This window comes from Pleurodeles waltl, chromosome 6 (assembly GCF_031143425.1).
Source record: "Pleurodeles waltl isolate 20211129_DDA chromosome 6, aPleWal1.hap1.20221129, whole genome shotgun sequence".
Taxonomy (NCBI): Eukaryota; Metazoa; Chordata; class Amphibia; order Caudata; family Salamandridae; genus Pleurodeles; species Pleurodeles waltl.
The window spans coordinates 180269141-180292450 of record NC_090445.1 but is presented as its reverse complement, the minus strand read 5'-3'; the positions used below and the strand labels follow the sequence as shown (position 1 = coordinate 180292450).

Sequence of the window (23310 nt, the reverse complement as noted above, 5' to 3'; positions counted from 1 at the left end):
AAAGAGCTAGGTCTTGAGTTTCTTCAGGCCAGCGATGAGGAGCGCAGGCGTCTGGCAGGTTGATGGACACTCAGTCGGTGGTTGATGTATACTGGACCTTGATCAGGGAGGGCTTTGTAGGCATGCAACAGGAGCTTGAACAGGCATCTCTTCTGGAAGGGGAGCCAGTGGAGGTTTCCCAGGTGAGAGGAGGGGGGTGTGAGTATGTTTAGGGCTCCTGCATTCTGTATGATCTGGAGCAGTGGTTCCCAACCTGTGGTTCGGGACCCCTAGGGGTCCGCGAAGCCTCTACAGGGGGTCCGCGAAGCCTCTTCAGGGGGTCCGCGACTGCTCAGAAAATTAAATATTATTAACAGATTAGGTCCCGAGCTTTTCAGGAATGACTCAGTGGGGGAGGGGGGACGGGGGGGGTCCCAAGATTCCAATAATTATTCAGTGGGGGTCCCCAGGTTCTACTAATGATAAAGTGGGGGGCCACAGAAGTCAAAAGGTTGGGAACCACTGGGCTGGAGGCTTTAGAGGAGTTGGGTAGAGTTGCTGGCATAGAGTGTGTTGCCATAGTCAGTGTGGCTGGTGACAAGGGCCTGGGTGACGATATTCCTGGTGTTGATTGGGATCCATCTGAAGATTCTGAAGATCATGCGAAGAGTGTGGAAGCAGGAGGAGGCAACTGCGTTGATTTGATGCTTCATGGTCAGATCCCTTTTGAGGATGATGCAGCGGTTGTGAGTGGTCTGTTAGAGGGGGAGGGGTCTGAGTTCAGCTGGCCACCAGTTGTGGTCCCATATGGATGTGTTCCTCACAAAGCTCAACACTTCCATTTTGTTGGAGTTGATTTTGAGGCAGTTTGTTCTCATCCACTCGGCTACATTGGTCATGGCGTTGCAGATGTTAGTTCTGGTGGTGGAGGGGGTCTCTTCAGTGAGCAAGAGGATGAGCTGTGTATTGTCTGCGTAGGAGATGATGTTAAGTTCGTGGGATCTAACAACATTGGTCAGGGGTTATGTAGATACAGAACGGTGTGGTAAGGGGTATACCGCATATGAGGTTCTTGGGTTTGGAGGTGAAGGGAGGCAGCGGGACGCTCTGAGTACATCCTACAAGGAATGAGGCGATCCATATGAGGGAATTTTATAAATATAAGGCACACATCCAACAAACGTCCGCTTCAAAGTCCATCTTTATTCTTCGTTTCTTGTGTTTCAGCCATGTATTTCAGCCATCACTTGCCAATTGCCGCCAACACGTGTTTCGTTAGGGGTGTACCCCGTGACTTCGTCAGGGCTGTAGACGCCTTTCTTGTATCTTTCTGTTTATTTCCTCTTAGTCCTTAAAGTTCGTTGCTATACTATTCTTTTCTTGTCTGTATTGGCTCCTTTGGTTCAATCAGTGGTAATACTCTGTAGTTTTTAAGATATAAATGTAGTGTGTTGCCATTATTTTTTATTCCAACATATATTGTGTACCGCGAGTACGCTTCCGTTAGTATCGTCTGACGATATTACAGGAAGCGTACTTGCGGTATAATATTGATAAGATAAGACTGAACGAAAGGAGCCGAAACTGAAACTGTGTCGAATGCAGCTGATAGGTCAAGGATGATCAGGGCAGCCTTTTCCCCGTAATCAAGGAGGGCTCTGATGTCATTAGTGGCTATGATGAATGCAGTCTCAGTGCTGTGGTTGGAACGGAATTCTGATTGGGAGATGTGCAATAGGTTGTTTTGTTCCTGGTATTCGGTGAGCTGTTGATTGATGGCCTTTTCAAGTACTTTGGCAGGGTAGGTGAGTAGAGAAGTAGGTCGGTAATTTTTTAGTTAGCTGGGGGGAGGGGGCCAGAGGAGGGTTTCTCTAGGAAGTGTCTGATTTCTATGTGTTTCCATTTGTCTGGGAATACTGCTGTGGTGATGGAGGTGTTGAGGATGCTGGTAAGTTCGGTGCTGATGTTGTGGGGCTTGAGGTTGAACAGGTGGTGGGCACATGGGTCAGTTAATGCCCGGGAGTGGATGGACGCCATAATGGCCTAGGTGGTTTGGGTGGTGAGCGGTGCCCATGTGGTGATAGCTCTGTTGGTGAGCCGTGGAAGGTCAAGAGAGTTGAGGTTAAGGACTGTGGGGTAGTGGTGGAAGCTGTTGTAGATGGTGGCAATCTTAATGTGGAAATAGTCCAAGAGAGTGCTGCAGAGTTCTTGGGATGGGTGGATAGTCGGGTTGGAATATTCTTTGACTATTCTGAATAGTTCTTTTGTGTGGTTGGCTGCTGGCTCGATGCGCATCGTGATGGTTGCTCTCTTGGCTTCCTTGATTTGCCAGTGGTAGGTGCTGAGGGCTGCTTTGTGGACAGCTCTGTAGGAGGGGTTCCTGGTGGTTTGCCATTGGTTCTCGAGTCAGTAGCATCTGCGATTGGTGGTTCTAAGCTCTGCGGTGTACCAGCGGGGTTGTCTTGAAGTTTTCTTGTTCTGGCAGGCTTCAGCGGGGCGACTGTTGGTGAATTCGGTGATCCAGGTGGAGAAACTCTGGGCGGCCTGTTCAATGTCATATGAGGTCTTGGGTTGGGAAGTGCTGAGGGCCTGTGTTCACTGTTTGTTACCTTGCTCTAGTTGTGGTGGTTCAGGCTGTGGTATTCGGTGCTGGTATACTGTGCGCCGCAGATGGTGAAGTGGATGATGTTGTCGGACCACGTGAGTTCTGTGACATAGCTTAGTTTGACTCTGTCACTGAAGATGAACATGGTGTTGAATGTGTGTAAGGCTCTGTGTGTGTGGGTTCGGTGACCAGTTGGCCGAAGCCTATGCTGCTCTTGTTCGAGGGTGGTGGAGTTGGTGTTGTCGATGTGGAAATGGAGGTCACCCAGCAGGATGAGGTGGTTGGAGTCTATGACTAGCAGTGCAATGACATTCAGGATGGCGACGCAGAGGACCGGTTGAGGTTCCAGGGGGTCTGTATGCAAGGGTGCCTCTAATCATTGTCTAGGCATCAGTTTGTAGCTGGAAAGAGAGGTGTTCCATGAGGGGTGCAGGGTTGCCTTTGGTGGCAATGCATCGTTCTTGAAGATGATGGTGATGCTGGTGCGGTTTTTATTGGTGTGGTCCCACTGTATCATCTTGTAGCCATCAGGAGTTGTGGTGGCTATGTCAGGGTTCAAGGAGTGGTTTAGCCAGGTTTCTGTGATGAAAGCCACATCGGGGGAGAGGGAGGTGATGGTGTCGTACATTGAGCAGGGTGCACTGGAGCAATTCTGGGGTGTTCGTGGCCTTCAGAGTAGGTGTGGCGCAGGGTCCTGTGTGGCTGACAGCTTTGCATTTCAGGAGAAGCATTTCAGGAGAAGCTGCAGCGTCACCCAGGGTCCAGGGGACAGAGCTCCTCTGCGGTGTAGCAGAGGGTGGTGGGAGGGCCAGGGTTCCTGGCACTGGGCACGGTCCGGGCACAGATGGGCTTTCCTTTGGCGCACCATTGGCACACCAGCGGTGCACCCTCTGCGCGCCCATGCGGTTGCCTCCATTAAGTAGGTCCCGGGGGAGGGAAGAGGCGATGCATGGTGAGAGGAGGGAAAGAGCCAGGAAGCGTGTGGCAAGGGCAGAAATGAAAGGCCGAAATGACAGGCAGAAGTGAATTGCAAGGTGAAGGGAAGAGATGAAAGGCAGAAGCTGAGGAAAGCAGCTGAAAAATGTTAGGAAAAAGTGGCAGAAATGCAAGGCAAGGAGGCAGTAAGGAAAGGCCAGATGAAAGGCAGAGAGGCAGAATCTGAGAAAAAGCAGCAGAAAAGGCTGAGAGGAAGAGCAAGGAGCAGAGATGAGAGGCAGGTACAGGTGAAGAGAGAGGTCAAACAGCAGTCAGCAGCGTTAATGCGGAATGTGGCAACAGTCAGGGAGACCTGTTGCAGGGGAGCTGGCACAGGACCTGCTCAAGAATCTTCATTTTAAGAAATTCATCAAAGGCAGCATCTCGCAATCAGCAAGAGCTCGGTTTCCATAGACCAGTCTGCCGTGACCTGTTCGTTTAAACTTAATCCATATCGTGTGTGGTCAGTTAGGGCTCGTGGAAGGATCTGAGCTACTACCAGTCTCGTCATGTCTGCCACACATCGGAAAAACTAGTTTATCCTAGATGAGGATTATTGAGAGTGAGAATAAAATGTATATTCTTTGGTGTGTGGGTGGATCACCTGCCATGTGCCCAAGAAAGGCAAGACCATGCATTTAGTATGTCAGCTTCACATGGAGCATGAGTGCTTCTTGTGTCAGTTTCAGGGTCCAAGACAGAATTAAAGTGCCTACCCACTAGGGTCTGTCCTGCCTGGAATTGAAGAAGCAAGCTCTTTTGTAAATGCTCTTAGTGTATAGTCTATTAGAGTAGGTGGGGCATAGATCGATACAATAGACTAACACGCTTCTCCCACCTTGCTTTTATTACAGAAAACCTACCTAGGTTGTTCCAGTGTGTTTTCATAACTTGAAATGGAAAATGCTTGTGCGAGAGAACATCTTTGCCTCTTGAAGCATTTGTGTAACCAGCGTAGTAAACTCTATTATTTACTCTGCAGGATGGAAAGCGACACCTATTGCACAGTAAGGACATTTCTTGAAATAACACTAGGGTAGTGACGGTCTCTTGAGATAATGAAATATTGCCCCTCTCTTAATTTTATTATTAAGGCCACTGACATTACAGGAAAGTATTTCAAAAGGTGTCTTCTGTTTCTGTTAAAGGGGAGGGGGGGGGATTAACATATTGCGTTGTACTCTCTAGAGACACTCATATGTTGCTGTAGACCAGTGGTTCCCAACCTCTGATCTGTGGACCCCTGAGGGTCTGCGACGCCTCCTCAGGGGGTCTGCAAATACTTAGAAAGTTAAATAACACTAACAGATTAATAAATTGTATATAAATAAAGTGGCTAAATGTACAACTGAACATTTTACAACGTAAAGTAAATGTCAAGGAATTTGAAATTGGAGGCTAAAATTGAAATTAGTATCTTTAGAATGATTTGTGGGAGCAGTGCAGGTGCATCAAACATAGTATGGATGGTGTGCGGCATCAACTGAATTTAGAAAAGCTCCAATCTTCCTATTAACATTATTTTTTATTTATCTTTGTTTGCAAATTAAACAAAATGTCTTATCATTTATGTATATGTTTGATGAATGCTCGTTTCTGTATTTTTGTGTGTATTGTTTTGCATTTCATATAGGTGACCATGTTTAGGCGGGAGTCCTCAACATCTAGCAATGATTTAGTGGGGGTCCCTGGGTTCCAGTAATGAAAAAAGTGGGGGTCAACAGAAGTCATAAGGTTGGGAGCTACTACTGTAGACAATATGAACACAAATATTGTATACAGAAACAAACTAAATCCTCAACCCCCCTAAACTTCTAAAATTGATGCATCTATCATTCTTCTCTAATATATACTACATATTTCACGGTGTATGGCCCTGTGGCCCTAGCACACTCCAAACTATTTTCAAATCATAAGTGAGTATCCTAATATGGCCGACCCAGCTAAGTTAGATTTAAATACGTATGCAATCTCCAAGTAAGTACTGATATTAGCCCCTTATTCTTCCAGCTATTCCCAGGATTGAAGGAATCAAACATTTCAACACGTGAACTATATAATTTTCACTCAGCATCATGGTCCAGAGTCTCAGGAGGGTCTTCTCTGGGATAGAATATCTCTCACTTTCAACATCCCTTTCACCTTTACTTTCATGCCGGTCTAGCAGTTAGTAGTCTTGGTGGGACCCTAGGAGGGGTCCTGTCGTCAGGGATTTATTGGCCCAGTAACAAAGCATGTGGATAGTACCTCTACCAGCAACCTGGTAGACCACTGGTAGCCAGGTGGACAAAAAGCATTTCGATGTGGCTCCCTCTGCACCCTCAGGCACCCAGATGAGTAGCATCCGTGATCTGCCCCTCTGCCTCTTCTACTCTGTGTTTCAGATTACCCACTTTTTCTTTTAGGCGCATAACATCCAGGGATAGAGCCTTCATATTGTCTTCTGTGGTAGAGAGCTGTGCTTCAGCTTCGGTGGCTCCCTTTCCGATCTTTCTGAATTCTGGGCAAAGTAGCCCGACCTCTCTCGCCACTCTGCCAACATGCGTTTCTAGGATAGATCACATGACCTTAAAAATCTGTGCCAGGATGATCTGTGCTTCTGGAACATCTTCAGGGGCAGTTATATCATCTGGTTTTCTTCCTGTGGTTTTAGTGTACTTGTTAATTTTATTATGCTGAGCAGGTGTTGCTGCTTGCGATTTTCTCATCTTGCTTGGGAATAGATTCAGGCCAGCTCCAGCTGTCTCACTTCTCAACTGCATATGCTTCTGCCTCTGCTTGTTTTCTAATGACTGAGGTGAGCCAGGCTTCCAGAGTTGTACTGCTCCTACTGCACGGTTTCACAATCCCTTTGCATGGGAAATGGATTAAACAGCCAACAACTTCATAGTTGTAATGATCTCATCTTAAACATCAACTTCTGGTGATTATCAAGCTCTAGGAAGGCAGGCAGGCAGGCTCACTGTCATGAATCGTGGAAGGGGTGCCACATCTTATATAGCTGTGGCCCACAGACTCTAATCCCATAGATCTCACCTATTGTTGGATTCAAAACGGGCTTGACTCGCAGCTCCTTTAAATTACCTGGCCAGTTAGTGTGTTCTCCTAAAATCAGGAAGGGTAAAGTTTTAACCTTTATCTAGACATGTTCTGTTTCTTGGGCCAGCACGAGTCTTCTACTAAATCCACCCTGCATCCTGTAAGGGATTAATGTGCACCACACCAACTCGGTTCCTCCTCCTACTCCTCCTCGTCATCCCTCTACCCCATCCCCTCCCCAGGCTCCCTTCAATCCAGTTCACCGCCGGATATTCGCGGCCCCAGATTATACTGACTGTGAGTGCCGAGCACACAGGGCTGTTAAATCTGAAGTGTGAGTGCCAATCGCTGTTGGCACAGCACTCAGCAGCCAATACACAGAGCCGACCCCTCTCTCCGGTCCATCCGCATCACTGCCTCAGTGTCATTCAGCCCGGTTCTGAGAGTTAATATGCTCCCTGAGCCTGCAGCAGGTCAAGGGAGAGCTCCCTCTGGTGCTGCGGCTGTGTTGCGTTAGTAGTGGGGCAGATACAAGCAGGTGGCTGGGGGAGCAGCCAGCAGCCTGGCTGCAGCGTCGGCGCTTCCCTCCGGTAATGCAGCCTTACCTCTTTGGTGGCATTCAACAAGTCTTTCGGGTTTGCTCTGCTACCCGGGGCTGCTGCAGATCAAGGGGGGAACCTTAGGCTCTTCTGCTGTGTTGGATCATCACTGGGATAGATTTGCAAGAGTGACTGGTGTGGCACTCAGGAGCTAAGCCACAGCATCACCACTCCTCTAGTCTCTTTAGCCAGTCTCTCTAGCCTCCACAGTGGCGTTTCTTCCCTTGGGGACTGTCTAATGTTGAGGGTAGAACCTCGGTAGTTCTTTAGATGCCTCGGGTTGGTGGTAGTGGCACAGAGGATTATGAAACGCTCAGAGGAACAACGTTAAAACACACCACCACTTTAACCATAGTGTAGATATGTAAAAACTTCTACTTTGCATGTGGAGTGTGTTAAGGTGATAGGGAATTAGTTTACATCTCAACCATAACTCAGTTTCGTCACTGCATTTTCTCTCTCACAGTTTTTTTCAGAGTGGTCCTTCGGCTACATTTACTTAATATCAGTTCAAAATCCTACCTGTCCACCACATACCTTAAAAATCAAATCCTTGTCCTAATCACTCTGTGAAGATAACTTCCAAATCATCTATTTAGTAGCTCCCTCTAAATAGGACACATACCCACATAAGGCTTGTCCAGTAGCAACATTGTAGGAACATTGTTCTTGGCTATTAAACAGGGAAACAAATTAAGGTGTCTTGGACCACGTGGTTGTGCCTGGGGAGTAGGGGCTGCATTTTAATCAGTGAAGACAAGTCTATAAAATTAGATACTCCATTTCCTGTGTCAAGTCACTTTTGAGAGTGCATGGATGCTCTCCATTTGCATACCCATGGCATTTTTGCCCTATCCTACTATAATTGAAAGGCAGATGCTACATGACAAAGTGAAAACGCCCTTCATCTCAGCAGAGCTTTGGTTTTGTATTGTGCTAGGCAGAGTCATTGCCTGTAACAGAAGTGCTCCTGATTCTTTCGCTCCTTCTGTTCTGCATGCCACAAAGACTCGTAGTCAGCCTACACCTTTAACATGCAAAGACTTCTGCAACTAGCCAACATCTCAAGAATCAGGGATACAGTTCGAATCCACTGTCAATCTCAGTGTCCAGCCCTGGGAGAATCATCAGCTAAGGCCTGACCCATATCATCTTAGTTCACAATATGAAAAATGTTATACTTCATACTTTTGAATAGCTGATTTAGTGCAATATATATATAAATTCTAAAGAAATGTAAAAATGACATAAACTTGTAAGTAATTGACACCAATCCAGAGATCATATCCTTAATTCGACAGTCTAAATACTTGTAAATTAAAATGCACAGTCTGATTAATAAAACCAATTGTGTTAGGCAGAGGAAGCCTGCTTGCGATGCAGTTTAAAAGGTTCAGTTTACATGAGCCCTACCACTCACCATGGCTTCTACATCTGCCCAGGTGGTATTTTGCGAGTCCGAAACCTGGAAATTTTGGAACTCCCCATTGAAATTTATGTTCAGGATTACAGGATGCTCCATGTTGTTCAGGCTGCACAAGAAATGAAGAGGTATACATATTTATTTTATACATCAAATAATTTTAGCTCTCTCGATTTACCAGTTAAAATTTTGAATACCATGCAATAATGGATTAAATATGAACACTAAAAATGGCCAGATTAATTCACCTTCTCTACACACGCCCAATGCAAATTCATCAGAATTCTTATTCCATGAAATCAGTATATTCCAGAGAAACAGCCTACCTCTATCTTCTTACATTATGTGTTTTGCCACTGTTATGCTCTGGACATAATAATCAAAATACTTCAGCAAAATATATATATGCAGCCCACATTTCACCCCAAAATAAGTCCACAGTGGACAGAACCTAAACACCGATATTGCCTGTAAAAATAAACATCAAAGACTAACACACTGTCAAATAAATTGAATTAAATTTCCCATCTTCTGTAAGACAATTTTCTGGCTGTTTTCCAATCACAGAAACACTTCTGATAGAAATACAGCCTGACTCTCGACCCAGGAAACACTCACATCTGCTCACACGCACTTTAATGTCATTAAATGAACTGTCTGTCCACGCTTACCCAAGTGGACAACCACCATTTTTTCCTCCCGTCAGCCAAATAAGTCAGATAGAATATATTCCTATATAGCAAAACAGAGCACTGGCTGTGCTGCTTAAAAAGTAAATGCTTATGAGCATGGAAGTCATTTTGGGGACAGCAGCAACGTCACCCAGCTTGTCCTTTGCGACCCCTGGCACTGCATTTGGGACCCCTGTCTTCAAAGGTGCAAATTCAGTGCCAGGAACACAGTGGCAGCTCGTCTTTACGGACGTCAGTTGGGGCTCCATTGCCTTTGTTTTCTGTCAATTTATATTACACTAATAGTGAATAATAGCATAATATTCATTATTAGTTTAACAAAAATGGGGTACAATTTGCTGGAATATACCATTCCATGGTAGCTGAGATAAGTGGAAATGCTTTTAAATGTATTTTGTGAGCATGCTTGCGGGTGAGAATGTGTTTATGTGAAAGAGGGTATGTAAGTATTAATCTGTGTGTATATGTAAGTATGTGTGCGTGAGTGAAAGTGAAGGTCAAGGGGCTCATGATGTCACTTCCTCTACTCCTGGCATTTTGGTGAAGTTACATCCATGCTTATGAGGTTTCTATTATTGATAGTTTTGGCTGTGTGCTCAGAGCTGCTTCATAGGCATATGTGAGTGTACATTTTGATATAAGCAACAAGCATTTGCAATGCAACAGGTCTCGCATTTGCTTGAGTTAGAGCTATTGGCGTTGTAAATGCATAATTGGACTTTTCTTGCCATATAAATTGGTCAACCCTGCCACATAATTTGGTCCTCTCTGCCACATAATTCCAGTGGCCATGCATATAACTAAAGCACTTCCATATACCTTCTTCTTCTATCTGCAGCAAAAAATGAAAATATTGCCATTATTTATCTTTTTTATTATTATTTTGGGGTCCCCCCAACCATTTTGATGGTGGTCCCATTGTCCTAGGGCCACCACATGGGGAGTTAGGGGCAAAAATGTTTTGTAAAAAGGAATGCCCCGCAAAACATTGTACGGCAAGTTTCCGAGTGCAGCGAATGTTGTACTATCTTGATTGTAATGCTCAGAACAGCCCCTTGAAAACAACATAATAAAAATAGCATTGGTAAGAAACATGGTCATGTAACCATATAGTCAGCCCCTAGAGGGCATAATGAAATGAAAACAGAACAGCAGAAAGTAATGCAGTGTAACCCTATATGTAGCCCCTAGAGAACGTAGTGCCTTAAATATTTTCAGGCCTACTGCAGCACTATTACAAACAAGGCCCTTAAAACACAAACTACTCCCAGGTATAAAACAAAAGGTCCAGCCATGAGAGAGCTTAAAAAGACATTGAATAGTGGGTGAGGTTACTATTTTGCCTCCCCAAATCTTGTATGGGGACCCAGAAATGACCTAGACAAAAAGAGCGTGTCATGCTGAACGTTTTTATGGTAGTACCATTGGCCTAGGACCACCACATGGTGAGTTATGGGCAAAAAATGTTTTGTAAAAGGAATTCCCCTGAAAGCATTATGGGGCAAGTTTCCTGAATGCAGTGAATATTGTAGTACTGGCTCTCCCACTGTGCCGGGAGAGCCCCTTTGAGGATTTCTGTGTTTTTTTTTCTGTGTTAAATGCTCCAGTTTAAATATTTTTCAACTGCTAAACTTGTAAAGTGGTACTTGATGTGGTGCTATATGAAACTTCACGTCCTCATCTAAAGCGCTCCTCCGATCGAGCTTGCGCTATATGAACCTTTTTTTAAAAAAATATTAAATACATTTTAAAAAACCCTTTCCAGCTTGCAGCCTTTGTGCGCAGACACCACAAAGAACCTGAGCGGCATGCCTAAAACAAGGAAGAGGAGGAAACAATCGGCAAGGCAGCGCAAATCGGCAAGGCAAAAGAAAAAAGGTAGTGTGCCCCACTAAGGTATATGGCGATCGTGCAATAATCCAAGCAACAGGGTTAGTCTCCAAGGCAGTAACAAAGCAGCCTCAAGGCGGGACAAACGTAAAGTATTTACCTACGAAATAAAGGGAATTTTGAAAGGCAGGCCAAAGAATGAATGAAAGTGACGGGCGTGAGATGGGCATGTTGCAAGCCCACAGATGTAGATTACAACATGTTAAGACACAGCTCTTGCACGCTGCCTAGGCTTGGCCTAAACAGGTCTTTAAAGTAACTACATCTTATAAGAGGCAAACTCTCTAAGCCTTTCAGAAAAGGTAGCTTTTCGGAACCTTCTCGAATCATGAATAAGAAGTCTGATAGGGTGTTAGGTTGTGGAAGTAGGGATTGCCCCTTAACATCTAACATGAAGCAGGTCTGGAGGCACTGCTTACCGCATGGAGCTTGGCAAGTACGATGGAGTAGTACTGAGGAAGGAAAGGCCAAAAGTGCCCTAACAATGAACTACATTTCCCAGCAGGTGCTGAACTCCGACAGTGTTGGAAACAAAGTGGCCATCTTAGATATCCGAACATAACTTCCCTTGTGGTTTACTGCGACCTTGTTGTGAAACTGCGATGCAATGTTGCTGCAGCAGAGACCTTGTTACACAGATTTAGGCTTTCTCTGGGCTGTAGAGAACATTGGGAATGCAGAAAAGAGTTTACGAAAGTTGTGCTGGTTGGTAGAATCGAACTTGGAATTATTTGAACATCCAATAGGGTACCCTGTGACAGAAGAGAAAGGATTCTTAAACCAAGACTATTTAGCTTATACTACGTTTGAATGGCAAAACATAAGGTATCAGAGTTCTAGTATGTCTGCATGAATTACTAAGATAAAAAATTGTAGAACAATTAACACAGACTGTAACTCATCTTCCACAAAGTGCATAGTGAGGAAGCTTGAGAGTGTTATTCTATTTAAAGCAAGGTGTGTCAATTAATATATATTTAAGGTATTCATTTTTTGAGCATTTATTTTCAGGAATTACAAATTCCTCATCAAAGTAGTGATAGCTGACCACATGGAGATATGGCTAAGGTATATCTAATCACTATTCTAGTTAACTGCAGAACCTTTATGGCAAATTACTTAAGATATGACTTGGCCTTTCGATATCCCCTACATCTTGTAGACACTGATCATCTGACTTGATGGTTCAGAGTGGTAAAGTTCAGACTCTGGTGGAGGCAGTGTGAATGGAAAGAGTATCGCTCCTGTTAGATTTCAGGCACGACGTTAGTGCAACATTAATTTACATCATGGGAAGGGTCTCAGCGTCAGAATTATTTTCATTAAAAGTGGTGCTATGATTGCATGCTCAAGACCCTCAGGGATAATGTTGCCAACTGCAGATGATATCGGTGTAAAGTAAAGTGCTGTAATTAAAATGCGAGCAAAGTTTTAGGATTGTAGCATTTCTGGATTCTGGAGGCAAAGCCAATGTTTTTCTTTAAGGCTCACAATCTTATTGACTGAAAGTGAACATTTTTTCCATGTTCTTTTTAAAATGCAAAGGGATTCACAATCTTGGCCTGAGCCTGTTTCAAGGCATCACTATATCACTGTAGAATAAATTAGACTCAAGAGTGGCAACTGTCTCAGGTGCGGATTAATTGTCTCTGTACAGAATCCTGCAGGTCATACATATAAATTACAGATCCTCATTTACAATCTATATATGAAGATCTTGGATGAAGAGTAAATCCATTATCCCTGTTGCCTTTCTTCTACACATCCAATGCACTATCCCATTCTGTTGTCTGCAGTAGCTTGCCTCTATCCCAACCAGTTTCCCCAAATTTTCTATGCACACAATCTTTATTGTGCTCTTCTTCTGTAAGACATATTTCCAAAGTTCTTATGTTAATATTTTAATTTCAACTATTTTCAGACCCCTGTCCAACTTGACACAAAGGTGGGACTTCATCATTGATCGGTTCCCTAGTGAATGACTCGGGCAGAGAATTATAAATCATTCTTTCTGGTTATGTGACTGTATTTAAATACTATGTTTCTTTTAGTCAGGCTTTCAGTTCAGCCTGTATTTTATTTGCAGGTTGTCTTCACTTAAGCCTTCAGTTCCATTAAGCATGCCACAGGTTCATCAATGTCTCCTTAACAAATCCACATTAGTAAAGGGCATGGTGGTATTAATCTACATATAGCTTGAAATAGGCGAAAAGAGCCTAAATTGTGTGTTCATCCTAGCATGAAATCACAGGGCTGATCTTCACTTCATGCTTTTATAGAGGAGGAGGTTTCACAGTATCTCTTCTGTTCTCACCCCGTGTACTCTGACGTCCTACCAGTAGCATCCATGCTTATCTTTTTTTTCACTATAAGTATTTAAGCTTTCCATCAGAAAAGGTCCGACACTGAATCCACTTGAGCTCTTCCCTAGGTTCACTCTAGAGTGAAAAGCATGTGAATCATCATTACTTGTGTCTGGGTCACTCCATAGTCTGGTGCTTAGTGATTTACCTTGGTTGCGTGCTTTAACCAGCAGTATCCCAGATGCTAGAGACACTTCATTTATGCCTAGAATCTATACGCAGATTGTAGCTTCACAGGGAATGCTATAGCAACTATTCCTGCCTGTACCTTGGCATAGCATATACAATGGGCTGATGAGAAACAACATCAATTTGTGGCGCAATAGTAGGGATCATTACAAGGAAAGTTGCTGTAGGTGGATGGCCAGTGGGAAAAGTCATTGTGCAACATCCTGCAATTTCAAGCCAAGATTCAAGGACAGGGGATGAGCTACAGGATATCACTGGAGGATCAGAAGTGAGGGAGTGATACAGTGAGAAGCTAGTAGGAAACACCTTGGAGTAGCAGTGAGCACTATAAACAGGACTGACAGATTGTTGTCCAGTAAGGATAGCTGCAAGTGGTACAGCCTGAAGTTTACATTAGATACTTAAATACATGTCCAAAATGTATTTCTCCTCATCTATCTACAAGTTTTTCAGTTGGTCACAATAGCTTTGCAGGTTTTCATTACTTCCACATCCTTGGCCTTAGTCCAATCATTACCAGTGAGGTGAGTCCCACTTCAGAGATAGTAACCATCATGAGTTCTGAAATGCAAGCTTCACCTACCTTAGGCTGGATACCATAACAGGACTGATATTCCCAACACACTCCTGTATGTTTCCTGTCTCGACTGAGATGATGATTGACTGAGGAGTAAGGGTTCCTGGTGGGTTTGGGCCTCTGTACTAGTTGCTCATTTCCTCCCAGTCCTGGAAGGAGTCAAATCAAATCAAATCATTAATATTTATAAAGCGCGCTACTCACCCGTGCGGGTCTCAAGGCGCTAGGGGAAAAAAAGGGGGGGGGGGGATTACTGCTGCTCGAAGAGCCAGGTTTTTAGGAGTCTCCGGAATGCGGAGTGGTCCTGGGTGGTCCTGAGGCTGGTGGGGAGGGAGTTCCAGGTCTTGGCTGCCAGGAAGGAGAAGGACCTCCCACCCGCCATGGAGCGGCGGATGCGAGGGACGGCAGCGAGCGCGAGGCCTGAGGAACGGAGGAGACGGGTGGGGGCGTAGAAGCTGAGGCGACGGTTGAGGTAATCCGGTCCCTTGTTGTGGAGGGCTTTGTGTGCGTGGGTGAGAAGTCGGAAGGTGATCCTTTTGCTGACTGGGAGCCAATGCAGGTGTCTCAGGTGTGCGGAGATGTGGCTGTTGCGGGGTACGTCGAGGATGAGGCGGGCAGAGGCGTTTTGAATACGTTGCAGGCGTTTTTGGAGCTTGGCGGTGGTCCCAGCATAGAGGGTGTTGCCGTAGTCCAGGCGGCTCGTGACGAGGGCGTGGGTCACGGTTTTTCTAGTGTCGCGGGGATCCAGCGGAAGATCTTGCGGAGCATGCAGAGGGTGAGGAAGCAGGCGGAGGACACGGCGTTGACTTGCTTGGTCATGGTGAGAAGAGGGTCCAAGATGAAGCCGAGGTTGCGGGCGTGGTTTGCGGGGGTCGGTGCGGTACCGAGGGCCGTGGGCCACCAGGAGTCGTCCCAAGCGGACGGGGTGTTGCCGAGGATGAGGACTTCCGTTTTGTCAGAGGTCAGAGTCCCACATGGGAGCACTGCGAAGGGAGTACTAAGCAAAGATCCCTAACCACTCACGCAAGATCTATTAAGTGCTCCTAACCTCATTAATTCTGTTGCGCACATCATGCACACATTTTGGGAGATCTCTTGCTCCTGTTATGGATGAAGCATCTATAATGTGTGTCACAGCATGGTGCAGATGTTTCATGCATGTGCCAGATTTTGTTTTTCAGATCTAATGATTGACGAGATAAACCAGGTGTTTTCAAAGCTATATAAAAAAACGATCTTAGTCATTAAAGGTATCTTAAGTGCCATATCTGGTCGTTTCTGTTAAGCCCTAAATTAGGTACTTGGTATTAAGCACAGCATTTACCCAGCAACTGTTATCCTCTTGATAACAAGAAGGGAAAGCATTCACAAAAGAAGAGTAGTCTTTTCCCAACCTCCGATTCCTCCAGTTATCCCTGATCAAAAACATCCAGACATGGCAGAGGGAGTGATTATGTTTAAAGTATCAGAAAGCCATGTTTGAGGCAGTAACGTAAAACAAAAAAGATAGATCTGTATGTATCTATGCATGTACTTACAAATGTGGTATCTATATAGTGGAAACCTAGCCAAAAGGCAGCAGAGTGCTGTACAGGGTCCACCAAAGGCAAACAAAGTCAATCAATCTGTAACAGGAGAGGCCATCGGTTACTGGAGTGTTACAGCATTGTGATGTAGTGTTCTTTAAAGAGTTAAGTATTCAACTCTTTCCAAAATTGGAGCAGAGGCAGGTTGGGTTTGATGTTGTTCCAGATTCTGGGTGCACAGATGGAAAAGGCTTGCTTCCTTGTTTTACACTAAGTCTGCAGCCTAGTGGATGCCTGGCTGCAGGTGTGGCAAGAGCTACCAGAGATGGTGAGCTTGTCTCCAAGATAAGCAGGGGTGCTGCTCATAATGACTTTGTACATGAGGGAGACAAGGGGAGGCAATGGCGTTCCAACAGACAGGAATGATGTGATCATATTTTTTCCGGCCCTGGACGAGACATGCTGTGGCATGGAGAATGCCCTTAAGGCATTCTAGTGTGGATTCTGGGAAGTCACAAAACATTAATTTCTGAAAGAAATTATTTGGCTTTTTTTCTTTTCTTTTTATTTTTTTTTAACACAAGCCGATTCCAGAAAGCCTTTGTTTTTTGGCATTGTGTTCCTTGACAGTGAAGTTGGGGTCCAACGTTAATTCAACTGATTTGGCACTGATTGAAAGTTGGGGTCCGAAGCTGTCAAGGTTTCATGTCATTCAGTCAGGTTTGCACTCTTTCTTGCTTTTTGTTCTTGGAAAATAATAGGAATTCATTCTAGGTGGGGTTGAGCTTCAGGTAGATGCTGGATGTCCAGATGTGGAGGTCCAGGGAGTATTTGAGGCACTGGGTGTTTGGAACACAGGAGACTTTCAGACAAAGTTGTGTATTATCAGCATACTGGTGAATCTTGCTTCTGTTATTAGTGAGTAGAGCCTCATGGGGCTTCATGAGGAGGATGAAGATGACAGGAAAAAGTATGGATCCCTGGGAGACTCCGCAAGTGATAGGAATGAGCTGACACCTGGAGGCGCCCATGCAAACAGAGTGGTGTATATTGGAAAATTAAAAAGAGGACTAGTGAAGCGTATTAGCAGTGAATCCCATTTGAGACACCAGGGAGTTGAGATTCCACTGGTGCATGTTTGGAACAAAGTACTACAACAACCAGAATCCCTTGTCCTGTTATTTATAAACCACCCTAGAAAATGTACATATGAGCAGTGAATGGGAAAAGGTTATTTCTTAACAAAACTATAAAGAGATGTGCAGGCTACATCGGTTATATTAAAGGCTGTCTTTCATGATATTGTGTTAAGAAATCACTATGATTAGTTCCTCGAAGCTTATACACATACTGTGACAGAGTTTTATTACCTTTGAGTGGGTCAAATTGCCATGGTTGGACTATCGCTCCTAGGCGAGACTGCTGGTTTAGGGATAACAGCACTTGTTTGTAGGCGACTAAGCCAATCCTACAACAAGTCGCAACTATCAGCCCAACTCTCCCGGCTCACAAGCAGTACCTCACTAAAAACCCTAGCATCTAAATGTGATTTCTGGCAGCCTTTATGCATGGACTCTAGAGTGCAACATCTCAGGGGAGATGTGGTGGAACGGAAGTTATCCTTTTCTCACGTTAGCAACAAGTCTCAGTCACACATAGGCAATAAAGGAGATGCAGGAAAGTTTTTGATTGGTTTACTAAAAATACCGCAATCTGCTGTAAAATACAGGAGCTGCAATGATTAAGATAATGAACAATGCAAAAAGCAGAATGCAAAAAGATAAGAGTTGTGAATACAAAGACCCCCACCATCTTGCAATAAACATGAAATGTAAAATTCCTAAAACCCTAGCATGGAGAACCTAATCTCTAAACTAACCTAATGAGAGCTAGGTGTGTTAAACCTAATCTGCCAGTAACAGGTCCATGAGTGGCGCCCTCCAACCCTTGTTACCTTGGAATGAGGTCTCTAGATCAGACTCCCTGGTGACACGACGGCTGGGTCTGCATTAAGTCAGTGTGCAGCATAGATGGCGTCGATAGCATCCGGTACGAATCCCTCCAATAACCTTGGCTGTGTATTTATACAGATCATGTAGGACCCCTGACGAAGGTATGTTCCCAAACAATAGATAAGGGGCAGGCTTGTGGCAGAAATTATGTAAACAATTCCCACCAAAAGTACATTATGTTCCTATCACACATAAGTGGGAAAGGGAAATGATGAGAATACCTACGTACATCACTTACTTTTGATGCGGATAGTGACGCCTTCACAAAGTGGCACTGATAATGTAAATCAAAACATTGCTCTAACTCTAAACAAAGGCAGCCATCTTAAAAAAAGTAATAAAATAAATAGACAGGTTAAAAGTCACTAGCCAGAAGGCTAATCTAAACGCCCAATTCCCATTAAAACTCAATAGGATCCACTACACCCTCCCCATTGACGGAACAAGGATGACACCATGATGATGATGGAATAGAAAGTGTATGAGTCCAAGCTAAAAATATTTAAAAATATGTATAAAATCTTAATAAAAACTAGCTAAAATTATACAAAGAGACAAAACGTCGACCATGTCAAGCACCACAGGCCAAAGTTAATCTTATTTAAGAAGGCAATTTTGGCATAAACTTTTAAAACTTTGGAATAAAGCCAAGTCAAATCAGTTATAAATCATCGTTAATTTGAAAAATGTCTCCATAATCGTAGAAAGGAAGTGCATCCAAGAATGACTCCACATTGTCAGATGTCAGATCGATGACAGGATTGGCAGATGGATCCATGGAGCAAAAGTGTACAGAAGCCTCAAATGCTGGATCACCCGCAAAGGCAGCACCATCCAAAGTGCATGAAGGAACCAAATGGTTGACAAGGGGTGGCTCATAGGAGGCCTCGAAAATCAGCCTCAATCTCATGGGGCACTACCGTGTATGAACCCTCATCGGGAACACCAGACGCTCTGTCCACAAGAGGCACTGGTGATACAGCAAGACACATCAATGGTAGACATTCGAAAAGGCACCAGGTGCAATGAAAGACAGATTGCATGCACCGAAGGATTAGTCAGAATGACAATGACCAATCATGTTCCAATTCTTCCAGCAACGGAACAACAAAGAACTGCACCATGCAATCACAGCACAGCTGGGTGGGTGGTAGTAGCTTCTTCACTCCGCCTACCTTGGAAGGCACAATCACTGCGTATTTGGAACAGCGGCAGCAGTATCCCGCCAATCAGTGCCAAAGTCACCGGAAAGCCGCCAAACACACTTGAGAATGGATAGCCGATGGGATGACTCTGAAGACAGTCTGGAAGATGAAAATAAATCCAGACCCAATAGCTTTAAAGAAGTGCACAATCCCCCGAGGCATTAAAGAATTCTGGAACCCAGCTCTCCAAAGTGTTTGGGGAAGTTGGTATTTAACCCCTTGACAGCCAAGGACATAACGGTTACTTCCTTCGCGGAGGCGCTGAGGTGCCAAGGACGTAACCGTTACGTCCTGGTACCACCTCAGGCGGGGAGCGCTAGCGCTCCCCCCATGAGCCTTGCCTCAGTGCCCCCACTGCAGGGATGGAAGGGGAATGGTTTCCCCTTCCAACCCCACCACCCGCGCTCCCCTGTGGCGTCTGATGGCGTCAGCACGATGACATTATCATAGGCCTGCCCCTCCGCGCTCGAAGCTCAGCTTCCAGCACAGATCGGAGGAGAAATGCTTTTGCATTTCTCCTCTGATCACGTGGAGGGGCTGACAAAGGCATCATAGGAAAGGAAAGGGGGGTGGGGGGGGGGTGTTTGAGGCAAAATGTAGATTTTCCTAGTAATTTATGACGGAAAGTCTTAATTTTATTAAAGACACAGAGGCGAATATTATGCGTTCTTTTCTTACTTTATTTCAAATAGCAGCAGTCAAGAAACTACAGCTCCCAACAGGGTTAGCGACAGACTAACCAATGGGAGTAAAACAAGAACTAAGGCTGGACCAATCAGCGGAAGCCATAACCATAGAGTGTACACTTGACTGCAAACAGCCCTCTTTTCTTGAACGAGCCAGTCAGAAAGAATCGTAAAACAATGGGTAAATAAGTCCCACAATTGCCAAAGCCAAGGAAACGGAACAAAATTCTTGAACCACAGCAATAAACCGAGAGTACGGTGAAGTAGGGAGATGATCTTGAGAAGGTTGTGATGACACATCCAGGGGATTCTTCTCGAAAGAGGCGAGGATGGAGCCAGCGGCGTTATCCGGAAGCTGGAGGCAATGCAGGAGTCGCTGGGAGGGAAACAAGAAAGTACATATTAATAGAAGTACAGTGGTGGGATAATATTCGCCTCCGTGTCTTTAGTAAAATTAAGACTTTCCGTCATAAATTACTAGGAAAATCTACATTTTATGACAAGACCGAAGGGTCTATTATGCGAGTTTAAAGCTTATCAATAACTACTGAAGAAGCAGTTCTAACAGGTTTACAATAGAAAGTCTTGAAAACATTGTCATTAGACCAATCTGCCAACCTGAGAATGTCCTCCAAACTGGACCCTAAAGCGAACGCCTTAGAGGCCATGGCCCCCCTGGAAGAATGGGCTCCAAAAACAGAAATGTTAAATCCCGCTAGGGACATAATCCATTTAGCCCAACGAGCCAGGGTTGCTGAAGTCACCGGATTGTGGGGTTTGTGAAAGGAAATCAACAGTTGATTAGAAGAGGACGTTCTCAGGTTAACAGTTCTTTTTTCATATTCTTTTAAACAAAGACCCACACATAATTTTGGTTTATCGGGGAAAAAAGGATAGAATACCGAATGTAAATTAGTTTTGATGCGTTTGGAAATGTGAAATAAAACACCTGAAGGTAAGAACTGGCGAGCAGACATCTAGAGACTGAACGTCAGAAACCCTTTTGATAGAAATTAGGCATAGAAGCATAGTGAGTTTGGCAGAAAGCATTTTCAAGGAAAGGCTTGGATTATCTGGCCAAGAAAGAAGTAGATTCAGAACCAGTGAAACGTCCCAAACATGGGAATATTTGGCAGTAGAAGGTTTCGAGAGCTTGACTCCTTTTAAAAGGCGGCAAATTAAGGGATGGGTCCGATAGGTTTGCCATCAATATTGGAGTGGTTCATAGAAACAGCGGATCTGTAAAGATTTATTGTACGATATGATTTACCCAGACCCGCCTGGGCAGCGAGAAAATTAATAATTAGATTTAAATCTGCTGAAAAGGGATTGGCACATTTTCCCACACACCAGCTTGACCAAAGAGTCCAAGCTGATTTGTAGGCTCGCCTTGTGCCAGGTGCCCATGCATTACTGATGAACTCTGAAGCTTCTGACGAAATAGGGAAGGACTGTTGGGTAGACCGGAAATGTACCAGGCTGATAGGGTTAATGATTTGTTGAGAATCAGATTGTGGGGGCACTCGAGAGCGTCTAGAAGGAGAGACGGAAACAAGGGGAGTAAGATTGGAAAATCTACCGTAAGTTCGAGGAGGGGTGGAAACCAGACTTGAGATTGCCAGAAGGGGACTAACAAGACAAGGGACGCCTTTTGACGTCTGACCTGATTTAATACTCTGTTGATTAGAATAAAAGGAAGGAAAGCGTAATTGAGAGTTCTGGACCAATCTTGGAGAAAGGCGTCTGTAGCTATGGCCAAAGGATCCGGGCGCCAACTGAAGAAACGAGGAAGTTGAGAGTTGAGTCTGGACGCAAAAAGATCTACCTGAAAAGGGCCCCATTTTCTTTCTATTTGGCGAAAGACAGAGTGGTGTAATTTCCAATCGCTGGAATCCGAGATATGGCGCGAATGCCAGTCTGCATTGGAATTCAAAGAGCCTGGGAGATTCTCGGCAAGGAGAGAAAAATTGTGGGACAGACAAAATTCCCCAGAGGCTCTTGGCCAGAAGAGCAAGTGGTCTGGACCTGGTGCCTCCCAGATGGTTTATGTAACGGACCGCAGATATGTTGTCCATGCGGAGCAGAATGGAGCAACGTGCTCTGTTTTTCGTAAAGCTTCTGATCGCAAAGGAGCCTGCAAGAAGCTCTAAACAATTTATGTGCAATCTGGACTCCTCTGCAGACCATATACCGCCAGTCGATATCGAGCCACAACGGGCGCCCCAACCCGTGAGACTTGCATCTGATTCTAACACAAGATCGGGCACAGAGGGGAAGATGGATCTGCCGTTCCAAGCCTCTAAATGGGATATCCACCATTGGATTTCGATTTGGGGTTCTTGGTCTAGAGACACGAGGTCAGAGAAGGCCAAACCTCGACGAAGATGCAGAATCTTGAGACGCTGAAGGGCACGGTAATGAACGGGTCCTGGGAAGGTGGCCTGGATGGAAGAGGAAAGAAGGCCGACGACTCTTGCTAGAGTTCTGAGGGAGATAGAATCTTTTTGAAAAGTTAAAACCAACTCTTTTTGGATTGCGGAAAGCTTGGCACGGGGAAGGAGTAGAGAAGCCGAAACCGAATCTATCTGGAAGCCCAGAAATTCTTTTTGTTGCGAAGGAACCACCACGGATTTTTCGTGATTTATGAGGAAACTGAGCTCTGCAAGGAGAGTAGATGTTATCTGCAGCTGAGCCAGAAGGGAGGATTTGCTTTGGTGCATAATTAGTATATCGTCGAGGCAGATAAGGAGTTTGAAGCCCAGTGATCGAAGGTAGGTTACGACCGGTTTTAAAAGCTTCGTGAAGCACCACGGTGCCGACGTTAGGCCGAAAGGAAGGGAGGAAAATTGATACGTTTTTGAATTCCAATGAAATTGCAAATATTTTCTGTGAGAAGGATGAATCGGAATGGTAAAATATGCGTCTTGTAGATCCAGTCTGACTAGCCAATCGCCTTGGAGTAAAATATCCCTGAGATGGATAATAGTCTCCATCTTGAAGTGTCGGTAGAGGACGAACTGATTGAAGGATTTTAGGTTGATTACTGGTCTTAGTTTTTTGTTCTTTTTGCGTACAAGAAAGATAGAGCTGATGAAGCCGGAAGAGTCCGGGATGCAATCTTGGATGGCATCTTTTTCTAATAGGGATTGAATTTCCAAAGAAATTAGAGATTACATTTCGAGAGAGAACCTTGGAAGAGGAGGGAGACATGATTGGTAAGGAGGAGAAAGGAGTTCGATACGATAACCCTGAATAGTGGAAAGAACCCATGGATCTGCAAAAATTGACTTCCATTTTTGAAGGAAGAAGCGAAGGCGACCTCCCACGGGAGGGCCAGAACGCTGGCTTACCTTGGTTATTGGACGATCTGGAGAAGCGCTGACCGCGATTGCGGAAACCCCTTGATCTTTGTGGGTAGAAGTGGGGTTTAAACTCTTGGGTGTAGGAATTGGGGGGGTTGGAATATCCTCTTGAGCCTTGATTCCTATATGAGCGGCCGGTAAAGCGGCTCCTAGCTCTACCGGCCCGGGTAAAAACACATTGGTTGAAA

General features: G+C 44.8%; 1 protein-coding gene across 2 annotated transcripts in view; it reads right to left on the bottom strand.

Annotated features, from left to right (window-relative positions):
• NBR1 (NBR1 autophagy cargo receptor) overlaps nucleotides 1-23310 on the bottom strand; it is a 751844-nt gene that overhangs the window by 707803 nt on the left and 20731 nt on the right. For both annotated transcript variants that reach the window (XM_069237768.1, XM_069237769.1), the window contains exon 2: nucleotides 8618-8729. In XM_069237768.1, coding sequence (XP_069093869.1) covers nucleotides 8618-8729 — 112 coding nt within the window. The remainder of the gene's footprint in view (nucleotides 1-8617; nucleotides 8730-23310) is intronic.